At 36.7% G+C, this 12,213-nt stretch overlaps 1 protein-coding gene and 1 long non-coding RNA gene across 7 annotated transcripts in view; one reads left to right on the top strand and one right to left on the bottom strand.

Annotated features, from left to right (window-relative positions):
• LOC140778729 (uncharacterized) overlaps positions 1 to 10,831 on the bottom strand; it is a 43,349-nt gene extending 32,518 nt beyond the window's left edge. For 4 of the 5 annotated variants that reach the window (XM_073123576.1, XM_073123578.1, XM_073123580.1 and 1 more), the window contains exon 1: positions 10,566 to 10,831. In XM_073123576.1, coding sequence (XP_072979677.1) covers positions 10,566 to 10,610 — 45 coding nt within the window. In that variant the 5' untranslated portion in view covers positions 10,611 to 10,831. The remainder of the gene's footprint in view (positions 1 to 10,565) is intronic. The other variant, XM_073123577.1, reaches the window with a different exon arrangement.
• The window catches only part of LOC140778730 (uncharacterized), a 37,927-nt gene extending 26,613 nt beyond the window's left edge, over positions 1 to 11,314 (top strand). Inside the window, exons 3-4 of one of the 2 annotated variants that reach the window (XR_012107236.1) lie at positions 10,359 to 10,549; positions 11,057 to 11,314. This is a non-coding gene — a long non-coding RNA (uncharacterized lncRNA). Of the gene's footprint in view, positions 1 to 10,358; positions 10,550 to 11,053 lie in introns of both variants that reach the window. The other variant, XR_012107235.1, reaches the window with a different exon arrangement.
• The last annotated feature ends 899 nt before the right edge of the window (positions 11,315 to 12,213 follow it).

Here is a 12,213-nt window from a genome sequence, read left to right as displayed (position 1 = left end):
TAATATGCACAGCTTTGGTGTGAGAACCAGAAAAAAAGGGGTTCACATGCACTACACGTGCGATCCCTTCTCCTTCTCTCACTCGTTTTGTGATGAGGAGGAGGTGGTCATAAAATCCTCGGCTGAATCCTTATTGAAATTGAGATTTGCCTTATAATATAAAACCCTAACCCTAAATTGCGGAGGACACGCCAAACTCCCCCTCCTTTTCCGCTTTCTTTTATCATCATCATCTTCTTCTTCTTCTATTTCTCGTTGGAGTTGGGACCTTGGATCGGCATGTCGGAGCACCGCCGAAGCAATCAGAAATGCAACTCGACATGTCTATGAGTGCTCTTCCACCCCTACAAAGTTAATTAAAATTAATTAGGCTAGAAGAGAAATACCTAATTATTTGGGCATTTGCGGGTCCGCGAAGCTCGCCGGTTGGCAGCTTCAGGTTACCGCTGATTGTGCTCTGTAAAACTTTGCGTCATTGGCCTTGTGCCGTGGGTACTTCCTTTGGAGCCCTCGTGGCTCAAATTGCTGCTAGTCTTGGGGTTGACTCTGATTGTCGGCAATCGATCCGACCTCCTCCCTCCTCGAGCATGTGGTTGTGATGGTGAGGAGCCATTGGATACTATCGATGGATCTCCGACAACGGTGATTGTCAGTACCTCTTTCTCTCTCTCTTTCTTCCCCTCTCTTTCTCTCTGGTTGTCAATCCCCTCAAGGAAGTAGAGATAGGCTTGGGCTCGACCCGATCCAACCCATTTATGTTATTTGGGTTTGGGTTTGGATTTCAGATCCAAAAGACCCGATTTGACCTGACTTAATAACTATGGGTTGCAGGTTAGCTCGTAGCCTAGTCCATGAGATTTGTGTGTGTTTGGGCCTAAGCCCGTAGCCTAGTCCATGAGATTTGTGTGTTTGGGCCTTAGGTCCAAACCATTGTTGCATTTAATGTGTGGGCTACGGCTGGCCAGTAGCCCAGCCTAACCAACAGAACTTGAATGGGCCCATTTAAGCAATTTAATTAGTTTTTCTTTAAATTCAACAATCATGATGTTGGTTAAATAAAAATCATGTTATTTATTTATTATTAGAGGTGGTGATTTTTAGTACATGGGTTAGGGATTTTCATTGTTTCACTTAGACTTAGGTGAGTGGGTTCACTCACGTATTTATTTTATTTATTTGTCTTGTGTTTGGGCTTTTTATCTGATCACATATAATTCAATGTGCATTGCTATACTTAGTATCATATAGTCATTTATATGATCGTTAATATTAGTGAAAAAACCTAACTGATATGTGGTAGGACTTTGAGAACAGACAGATTAGAAATTCTTTGTGTATCTCCCTGTGGTGACTCAAGATTACCTTAAAGTCCACAGGACTGACTTATTCCTGATCAACATATGATTCATTTAGGTGACTCTGATATGGTTAGAGAACAATTTAGGGAACAGACCTATACCTGATTAGCATATGATCCGTTTAGGTGACTTTAGCACGCAGAACAGTTCCATACTAGATTAGAAATCTCCCTATGGTGACTCTAATTTTTTCCTATATTTAGTAGAAAAGATAAGGTGAGTTTATCACATAGTGACACCTCTTGGTGACTTTAACTAGATTAACTATAAGGAAAAGACTCAAGCGCATTTCGAGGTAACTTCTAATTGATATGGATCCTCAGGCACAGTCCCAAGTTGAGATATATGACATTATTATTAATATTGAAAAAAATTCAGCATATTAACACAAAATATGTTATGAGATATGGTTTACTCTGTTATTATTATTGTTATCATAACCATGCTTAGTGAGATTCTCATTTTATATTATTGGACTTTTATTCATTTAAGGTTATGTTTATGGATTCGGATTTATTTGAATTTTGAGTGGATTCCACTCACTAAACTATAGTTGTTGGCTCATGAGTTCTCTCTCTAATATTTTAGGTGCTTAACAACGTGGCGATTTGAGCGAGATGCATCGATAGTCCACCTTCACTTTAGATTTTACTATTTTGTCCATTGGTTGTATTAGATATTTTATTCTAAACCATCTGTTATTTTAGTTTGATTGGTGACACATTATCGATGACATTGGTCTTTTCTTTATTATTAGATTATATTTATTTGAGCTAGCTATTCATAATTAAATTCTTGTTATTTTAGGACTTATAAAAATATTAATTAAGGGTTTGTGTATCCTAAGTGTATTGAGGTACATGATTGGTTATGATTTCGATTTTGGATCGTAACATTTGGTGTATGAGAAAATGATGTTGGAATCTTTATGAGGCTATGAGTATATGAGGAAATTATGGGTGCTAAAATGTAGAAAGGGAAAGTGAGTTGTCAGAACTAGAAAAAAAAAATTTATTTGGGGGTTAAGAGAGGAGGGTGCACGTGCTCTGCACGTGCAGCCCCTCTTCTCTCCCTTTCCCTCTCCGGCATGCGACGAGGCGCGGAAAAGAGGGGATTTCATCTAATCTGAATATGATTAGATTTGATCCTCTTTTAATCTATAAATTTAACCCTAATCTTCTCTCTCTCCTCAACCCCCCAGCCTTCTTCTCCTCCATAGTTTCTTTCTTTTCTCACCGTCGAAGTCGTCGCTGTGGGATTGGATCGCCGGAGGAAATTGGGATCACCACACTCCTCTCCAGTGAGCCCTCTCTCATCCCTCTAGTTTAATTTAGATTTAAAGAGATAGATTAGAAATACCTAATTCGTGGAATTCGGCCTCGTTGGCAAATCAGGTCGGCTGGCGGCTTCGGGTCGCAATTGCATCGTCACTGGAGGCTTCGTGCTCCAAGCCAGTGTGGTGATGTCTTCTAGGGAGCCCTCGTGGCTCCAATCGACGCCGGCCTCGGCGTCGACCGTCGGTGGTGAGTTTTCCTCCACCTCGTGAGGACGATGAAGAGAGAGAGAGAGAGAGCCGAGAGGTTGAGGGTGGTCGTGAACCGCCGCTGGCAGGGCCATCGGCAGGGTCGTCGGCGGTCACTCCCTCCCTCAACCCTTCTCTTCTTCGCGTTGGTCGTGAGAAGAGAAAAGGTTTGGGTGGGGCTCGGGTTTAACCCGAGCCAACCCTTTTCTTTTAAAGTTTGGGTTCGGGTTCGGGTTGGATTTCGGATCCAAAGACTCAACCCGAACCACTTATTTGGTAGGCTGTGGGTTAGCCCGAGCCCAATTCAATTAATTTGGCTAGGCCTCGGCCCAACCCGATTTAATTGATTTCTTTTTGGATTGGGCCGGGCCAGCAGCCCAGCCCAATCCAATGGGTGGGTTAAACCCATTTTAATTTTTCTTTTAGTTTTTTTTTAAATTTTAGAAATATTGATATTATTCAAATTAAAAATTTGAATATTATTTATTATTTAAGGTGGTGATTTTTAGTATGTGAGCTAGAGATTTGAGATTTCGGTTGTCTTACCTGGACTCAGGTGAGTGGGTTCACTTACATATTTATTTTATTATATTTCGTATCTTTGTCAGACCATGTAAATTTTTTGTGTGCAAATTATTTATTTCACCCTTGTAAAAAATTTAATTGTTGCAATTTTTGTGTGCAAATCTATTTTATTTCATCCGTACATGCGAAAATTTAATTGTTATATTTTCTGTGTGTATTTAATTATTATATTCAGTGCATCACCATACTTCGTGCAAATATTGAAATTTGTGAAAAGAAAAATGAGACTAGTATTAGTACGACTTAGAGAACAGTCCCGGTATCAATCGCTTGCGATTTTTCGTGGTGACTCAAGTCTATCTGGAAGTCCAGGGGAAAGTCCTAAATTAGATCACTGCGGTGACTTTCTTAGGTGACTCTTGGGGGGTTAGGGAACAGTTCTAGGATGAATGAGAAAATTTCTTAGGTGACTCTAACTTCTCTCAACGGTTAGAGGAAAAGACAGAGTGTGTTGATCACAGGGTGATACCCTCTGATGACCCTAACCGGATCAGTTATGAAGAAAAGTCCCGAGCGTTATCTCGAGGTGACTTCTAGTTGATGTGGATCCACAAGGTTTAGACCCATTGAGACATATGACAGTATAAATATCAAAAGATGTTAATATGTTGAAAACGTGCAAGGTTATAAGTTGTGACATCTCTCTATTGTTATTATTTAGAGAGTATGCCTATTGCATATTGTTATGGATATTGCTGCTTTTAGTTTAATATATTCAGCATTAATATGATTTAAAATTTATTTGGTTTTCGAGTGGATTCCACTTACTAAGCTATAGTTGTTGGCTCATGGGTTCTATTGTTTTTGTATTTGTTTATCTATTTCAGGTAACTGTCAACGGGACGACTGAGCGAGATGTACCCGGACTCCACCTCCACTTAGGATTCACCTATTTACTGTGGCTAGGGCAAACTATGGCTCGAATAAGTCGGCTCTAAATTCTACCATGGGGCCCTTCTTTTCATCGCAGACGAGACCCACATGGAGATCGAGGACATGGAGTTTGAGAGCAATGGATGGTATGGAAATCACCCTAGACACCTTGAGGACAAGGTGGTCAGAAGCGTAGTAGATTGATGCGAACTGAGTTAGATGGAATCGCATCATGAGGATACTAGGCGCGATGGATCGAGTCTATTTATTTTTTTAATTAATTCATGTTTATTTCTTATATAAGTCCTTAAGACAAGTCTTGTTAAGTTATATAAGTCACTAAGACAAGTTCAATTAAGTTACGTAAGCCACTAAAGAAAATTTAATTAAGTCATGTAAGCATCTAAGGTAAACCCTACTTCGTGTTGTATAAGCCTTTTGGGCTAATTTCGAGTAAGACTCATCGTATTCGACCTCTATATATAGAAAGGTTGGCATGGCATTCTTTATTTAGGAATCTAAGCATTCAAGCATTGAAAAATTATTTTAGTTTTGAGTTTATATTAAGAGTAAGAGTAAGATATTCTATGAGTAGATGTAAGAACAAAAAAAAAAAAAAACAAAAAAAATCTCTTGGAGCGCACGTGGGCTGCACGTGCGCACCCTTCTCTTTCTCCTTCACTGGCACGTGATGGAGCAGCCGCCAGTTTTTCGGTTGAATCCAAATCTATTTTGGACTTGGATTTTTCTCTATAAATCAATCCGAAAAACCTCTCTAGGGGAGGAATCGCAGCCCCCTTCTTCCCTCTTTCCACTTCCATATCCTTCTTCCTTCTTTGTCGTCGAGGTCATGATGTGGGATCAAACCATCGGAGCATCACCGGATCATCAGGCGATGCTCGTCGGTAACCCCTCTTCTATCCCTCATAATGAATTTAAGTTTAATAAGTTAGAATAAAAATACCTATTTTTGTGGCAAAGCGGCGTCGTCGGTGAATCAAGTCGGCTACTTCGGGTTGCTACTGTTCATGTGCCGGAGTGTCGTGTCGTTGGCCTTGTGTCGTAGGCGTGCTTCCTTGGAGCCCTCGTGGCTCAAATTGCCGCCACCCATGAGTTAGGAGCGTTGGTCGTCGTCAGCGGCCTCTCCTCTACCTCGTGTGGTTGCTATGGCCGGGATCGTAGGGGAGAGCATAGGGTGTGGTTGGTGACCACCGACGGTGGCGGTCACCGGTGGACTCTCTCTCTTCCTCGTATCAATCCTCTCGAGGAAGAAGGGTGGGGCGGGGCTTGGTAGACCGAGCTAATCCCTCTCTTTTCTTTTTTTCCTAGTTATGGGTTTATAACTTCCTAATCTACGTTTTTGGTATTTACGCCCTTCGTAGATTCGGACTGCAACTGGAACGAAAATATACTAGAGTGGGGATGATGGTGATGGTGACGGGTGGAGAAGATGATAGGATTATAAATGATAATAGAGATGAGGGTGGATGATTGATATAGTTTCAGGGATAAGGATGAAGGGGGAGAAGTGGCCCAGATCCCAAGGAGAAGATAAGACTTGACAGATGAGGGAGATTAGAAGATAGATAAGACCTTGCCAATGGTAGAGGTGGCTGGTTGGTGAAGAGGGAGCAGGGAGATTAGGATAGAGAGACTAGAGAGGATAGAGAAAGATAGAAACCAATATTCATTCATCATAATGATTTTGGCTGTCATCCACATCTTTTAAGAGGCTAGCCAATAAGCCAAAATAATAATTATTAACCCTAATACTAGTGGATTCTCGCTGATCGCGTTCGAAGCGGGCCGACCGTGTTTGAACGAACAAAATACGTTTTCTGTCCATGCGAACTGATGTAGATGTTCGCACGCGCCCGACTACGTTCAAACACACGTTTTGCATTCTCTGTTTTTGCAAACTGATGCAAGCGTTGGCAAAGGCGTTCGAATGCGCCCCTTTCTGCGTTCGAACGCGACCTACAGAAATTTTATTTTTTTGAAAATAAACAACTAATGTAATAAGAAAAGACTTTAGCAAGGTGTATCAAAAACTTAACTGTTGTATAGACAGAGTTTTTGGCATCTAGATGGTGTCGAAGGATAGCAAAAGAAAATTTAGATTTAAAAATGGATTTGGAGATTTCTTTGGTGATTTGTCCTAGTATGAATTACCAATGTTTCTTACTCTATATAAATAACTAATGGCCAGAGGTTGACAAACAATCCAAGTGAGAATTCTAGGAATTTTTATTCTCATCTTAGAATAGTTCATTAGTTACCTCGTGGAAATAAACTCAAATATTATGTGAGGAGAGCTTGAGTACCACAATTGAGGATGATCCATTTGCATAGGAGTAGTTGAATCGTTCGTCGATATCTATCGCCATTGATACACTTGTGCTTTGAGGATTAATCTATTGCTCGAGTGCTTATCAAAAATTGATGACCTTATTCTCAAGATCAATTAATCATATAGTTCGTGTACAAGAGATTACTCAAGCATTACAATGCTAGAAGTAAGATCAATCGATTGTAAGAAGGTCTATGGTTTTCTCCAATGATGGCTTTGCCATTGGCACGTGCCTTGTCATGCCACCATCGGCACACCCTTACTACCACTAGTACGTATTTATAATATTTTTAATAAAATATTTAAGATATTTAAAGATATTTCTGGGTCTTCGGTATGTTAATCTTTAGTTTTTTATTTAAAACCTACATTATAGTGTTTTATCTTTATATTATTTTTGTAAATGACCTATTTTATTAAAGATAAAGCAACATTTAAATATAAATATTATTCAACACATAATATTAATTGATAATATTCATAATCTAATTGAACACATAATATTAATTGATAATAGTTCAATAATTAAAACTAATATCTAGTTGAATATAAAATGAAGAAGAATATCAAAGACTTTATTTGTCGGCATAAGAATAACATAAGAATGTTGTATTAAATACTGTTGACATTTTTTAAAACTCAACCACTAATAGTATTGCTCATTGTAATGTTTTAATAGCCTTCGTTTAAATAAGAATTTTATAATTCTCTTATGATATAATATGAATATTGAACATGCACGGGAATGACGAGCACTAGCACAGGCTCAATACACTATAAACATATGCAAATTGTAAATATGGAATATAATAAGGGTGTTGTGACTTTGGTGGGTGTAATTGATATGATGGTAATGATGATGAACTTATATCATCCTGTAGGCGCACCTTTCTTGATGCCTTGCTATCTACAAACTGAGTCTTGTCATTTCACCATCACCATCATCATTATCATCATCAATTTTATCTAAGACTTCTAAATAATCAATTGATCAAAAATTTAATAATAATTAAAAGAAATAGGAAACTAGAAAAAAGGGGGGCTTCATATGGCACAACAACAAGCACGCGGCCGTGTCATTATTGGCATGACCATCCATTGTTTTTCCGCTCTATGCGAGAGAAGTTTTCCATGCTAAAAAACGTATCGTGGTGTGTTTGCTACGTTTACTTTTCTATTAGTTATTAGCTTTTCATTTCCTATTAGTACCAGGTTTTCCACTTATCAACTTGAGTTCAGTTTTCAAAGATTGAGTGAGATCCAAATTTTCTTTTCTTATTTGGTTTCAGATTTCAAAATACATTCTAAGTCAGTTTTTTCTAACTAGTAGGATTCAGTTTTCCTAGACCTAATTGGTTTTGGTTTTTGAGTTTTAACTTTGATTTGGATTGTTTTTATTTTTTATTATCTCTAAACCTAGTCGAACTAGAAATTCTATCTCCTCTGACATTTTCACTTTTCCCTTAACATCAGAATTAAGCCAACAACCGTAAGGTTTTGCATGTTTAGAAGATGATTAAGAGTTGGCTTGTGATTGCATAGTAGATTACAATAATCAGTTTAAATCTTTAGTTTTAGGTTTATGAGGCTGGAATCTAAAAGTAGTAGTAAGGTGGATAACACAGTTATTTCACTATGGGAAAAGGGTTAACCTAATCAGCTGAAAATCAAGTTAGATAGGATTACTTTAGGTTTCTAACGTGTACTCAGTTGTAGCCTATCTATAAAATAGACAAGTGGGATGTAATTAGGGGGATGTAATTAGGGTTCTTACATATGTAAGAAAATGACTTAGTGAGCTGTTTTTCATGTTTTACGGAACATACTAAGAAACATGGAAAAGAAAGATCAAGGGATAAAATAAGAACCATCATGCCTGACGCCATGCTTAGGAAACTACCCCAGAATGTTAGATCCATTTTGCCTATTGAACGTAATGTAGATGAAGTGAAAGAACTATTCTGCAAATAAATCAAGCAACTAAAACCATCAAGGAAGGGCTATCTGCTATACAAAACTTTGATGATTTCTCCTTTGAGAGTAGTTGGTTGGTTAACTATAGTAACAAAAGAATAGTGTTGAACCTACAATTTCTTTATTTGATAGTAAAGCTTAATGAAGAAGTTTCAAATCATTTCATATGTTTTATTTATATTGGCTCTTAGGAAGCAATTCCATATTTGTGTCCATATTCGATACCTCATGAATATGTATAAGATACTCCTTAAGTATCTGATCTAGTAAAGTAAAGATGAAAATGTAAATAGTGTTGATCCTACAATTTTGTTATAAGATAGTAGAGCTTAGTGAAGAAGTTTCAAAATATTTCATGATTCTTTGATTAGAATGTTTCTAGATATACTTTTACTAAGAAACTTATTAAAGGTCAGTGAATTGATTCTGAGGCATACTTTGAAGGTCCTTATTAGGTCTCTTGATTGGTAACTAAGAAGTAGATTTTTGCTTAGACATCCAAATATATTACAAATTTATTGGTCATATGACCAAAATGCCCTTGGCTTAACTGTCAATGGAGAAAATTAGAAACCCAAATGTCTAAATTAAATATATTACTAGAATTTAAGTACTTTTAGATGACATTGGTTTTTATTTTATTTGAAGGGGTCCCTTTTCAACATTTTTGAGGATCTTTAACAATAGTGTCTGTTAAAGTTCAGGTTCGCTAGACTAAGTCTGCTGGGAAGTGGCTGTACTACGAAGAAGTTGCCCATCTATAAAATAAGTGGAAACTTGAAAGATACAGGGAAATTGGTAAGTCCCTTGAGAATGATATATGTTGTCAAGGAAATTGGTAACCCTTTGACAAGGTACTACTGGGGTGAGCTAAGAAGATACAGCAACTATATGTTGGAAACAAGTGAACAGTTTTGTACTACATGTTTGTCCCTTTTGGATGATTAAGTTGCAATAGATTACTTCTAAGAACAAGGTCTCTAGTAGAAGAGTATGCAGTGGCAGCTGAATTGCCAACTAGAAAATAAAATAAATCACTCAATAGTGATGGCGTGATTTCTTTCACTTCAAAACAAAGGCACCATTTATCCGCCAAAAGTAAGAACCAGAGCTTGTTTAAATAATGATAATTTGCTTTGAATTTATTACTGCAGGAAGGGGAACTTGAATAACAAGTGCAACATTGATCAGACATAAGAAAAAGATAACTCAAACACATATAATTGGAACAAAAGTTATTCTAGCGTAGTGCAGGTCATATATTTCATAAGCCCTTAACTGATATTTTTGGCATTCAAATCAAGCTACTCATCTCTGACATAAAATGATATGATAATCTGGTCACAGAGAAATAATTATATTAAAGGAAAAACAAATAAATACTTTTCACTGAATTAATATGAATCAAATCTTTATGTTATAATCTAGCATCATCAAAACAAGTTTGTCACAATTTCATGGATATTTGTTTCTGATTACATAGATGCAGAATACTTTGTGGAGAAGTATATCAGCATCGTATGCATGTATCTGGTCCACATTAAGATGGAACACTGTTAAGAGTAGAAAATCATAATTGTCTAAACAACTATCTTGGTGATTAGATCCAAAAGTCTCTGAACCTAATTATCATGACATTCATGAATCAAATTATTAGTGTCATAGTTATTACTAATTGTTGATATTTGATATATAGCTTCTCTGTATTTTCATGAGATCAAAGCAGCCATGCAAGAGTAAGCGACTACTAACTGCAAATGAAAGAAAGAGCTGTATGGATGCATTTCTATACTGAAGAATATTACGAGTCTATCAGAGTTATCTCATGCGTATTTATAGAGAAGTAGGCAGTGCTGAAAGAGTGGAAGCATGAAAACAATGTCTGAGGTTAGTCTTTCCTCACCTTCTTTGCCATGGGTTCCTCTAGCATTGCTGCTTCAGTCTCCATTGCTTCATAAGAGGATGAGCTGAATAGCTAGAGAAAGTGCCTTTTGAGAAATAGTATGAGGAGGCTTCAAAAGAGTGGTCTTTACACTAAACTTCTCTTCTCATTTCTTTAATGTCTTGAGAGCAGTTACGAAAATAATGTCGGTAATGGCTATAATTTGTAAGAATTGTACCTTTCAATTTTTTTTAATTAGGCGGAAGTAATTATCCCTAGAAATATAGATCATTGAACATGGAAACTTGCATTATATGACAAAATGCCACCTGTTTGATATACCACATGATGGTGCTGGCCCAGCCAATGTTTTCTTTTTCTTTCCATAGTTAATTCGGTTGGCATGCTTGTACTGGTTGGTTCCACTAGCCTCTGCTTTTCTTCTGAAATTACTGGTTTGCCTATCTATTATTGATATAGACTGGCACTAATTATTTTCCTTATGTCAGAAGGCAAAACATCAATCGTGTGAAGGACTGCCTTTTGAGACCTTGATTTTTCCACACCAAAGGAGGGCAAAAGCTGCTTCCGTATCTAGAATTGCTAAATCTTAATTATTAACAACTCTAGAAAAGTGAGTGTTGTACTGCTTCTGGATGTTTAGGAATGCTTATTGGTTATTGAGTTATTTCTGTGTGATATGACGCTACTAAATATCAGTCAGTGTGCTTTAGAGTTTCTTACATTTTTGAAGCTTATTATTCTAGCCTCCAGAGAAGTCCAAACAAAACTTGTTTCCTTTGACTTCTAGATTATAAAACTTGATATGAGCAAGCCGCCTAAGATGATAATGACAATGCCAATCCTATTGATAGACTAATAAAATTGAAGTAATTATAATAAATTAGTCAAATGCAGCCTAGTAAACTGACAATGGATATTCTTTGGGATTATTTCTTTTTTCACTCCCAAAACTACTTTCTTTTTTTTTTTTTACAATGACGTTTAGAATTAATTTTTAGTACATAATGATCCTTTGAACAATTAAAAATAGTTTCTCATTCTTTTAATTAGATTTTTGTTATACATAAGTTATTATGTGATAGTCACTTGATAAAAATATGACATATTTACCTCTTCATATGCACGTTTAATTCAGGCGTAACTCGAGGGAGAATTTTATGTTGACAAAAATGGAGGGGCAATTTAGCTATTTCTTGGATTTCGTCAACAATGTTAATAGGGTAAGATATTTTTGATAATTTAGAGATCATTGGGGAAATGACTAGTAATTCAGGAGGTGAAAGAAAATTATCTCATATTCCTTTTCTCTTTTACTCCACTTTGGTTTTATTAATCTTATTTTTTCTCGCATGACACTCAACGTAAGCTGAGACACAAAATTTGGAGTGATTTGCAGCAAAAAGCTCTTCAACTTTCTAATTGGCAAAAATAGGCTCCTCATTATCAAATTGTAATTTCAAGTTTTTTAACCAATTTAAACTAATTTACCCTTTCTCTAACCCACTTATCCATTTAATCTCGTTGAGCACATTGTTAAATATTAGACTATGCATTTTGTACAAGCGATGTGTATAAATTATACGTGATGTTTTTTTCTTAAAAATTTCGATACATATACTATTAAAAATTAAAGTGTACATTTTGA

The sequence above is a fragment of the Typha angustifolia genome, chromosome 15 (genome assembly GCF_048772165.1).
Source record: "Typha angustifolia cultivar Huaian chromosome 15, ASM4877216v1, whole genome shotgun sequence".
Taxonomy (NCBI): Eukaryota; Viridiplantae; Streptophyta; class Magnoliopsida; order Poales; family Typhaceae; genus Typha; species Typha angustifolia.
Note: the sequence above shows the minus strand (reverse complement) of the source record. Positions and strands in the feature narration are given on the sequence as shown.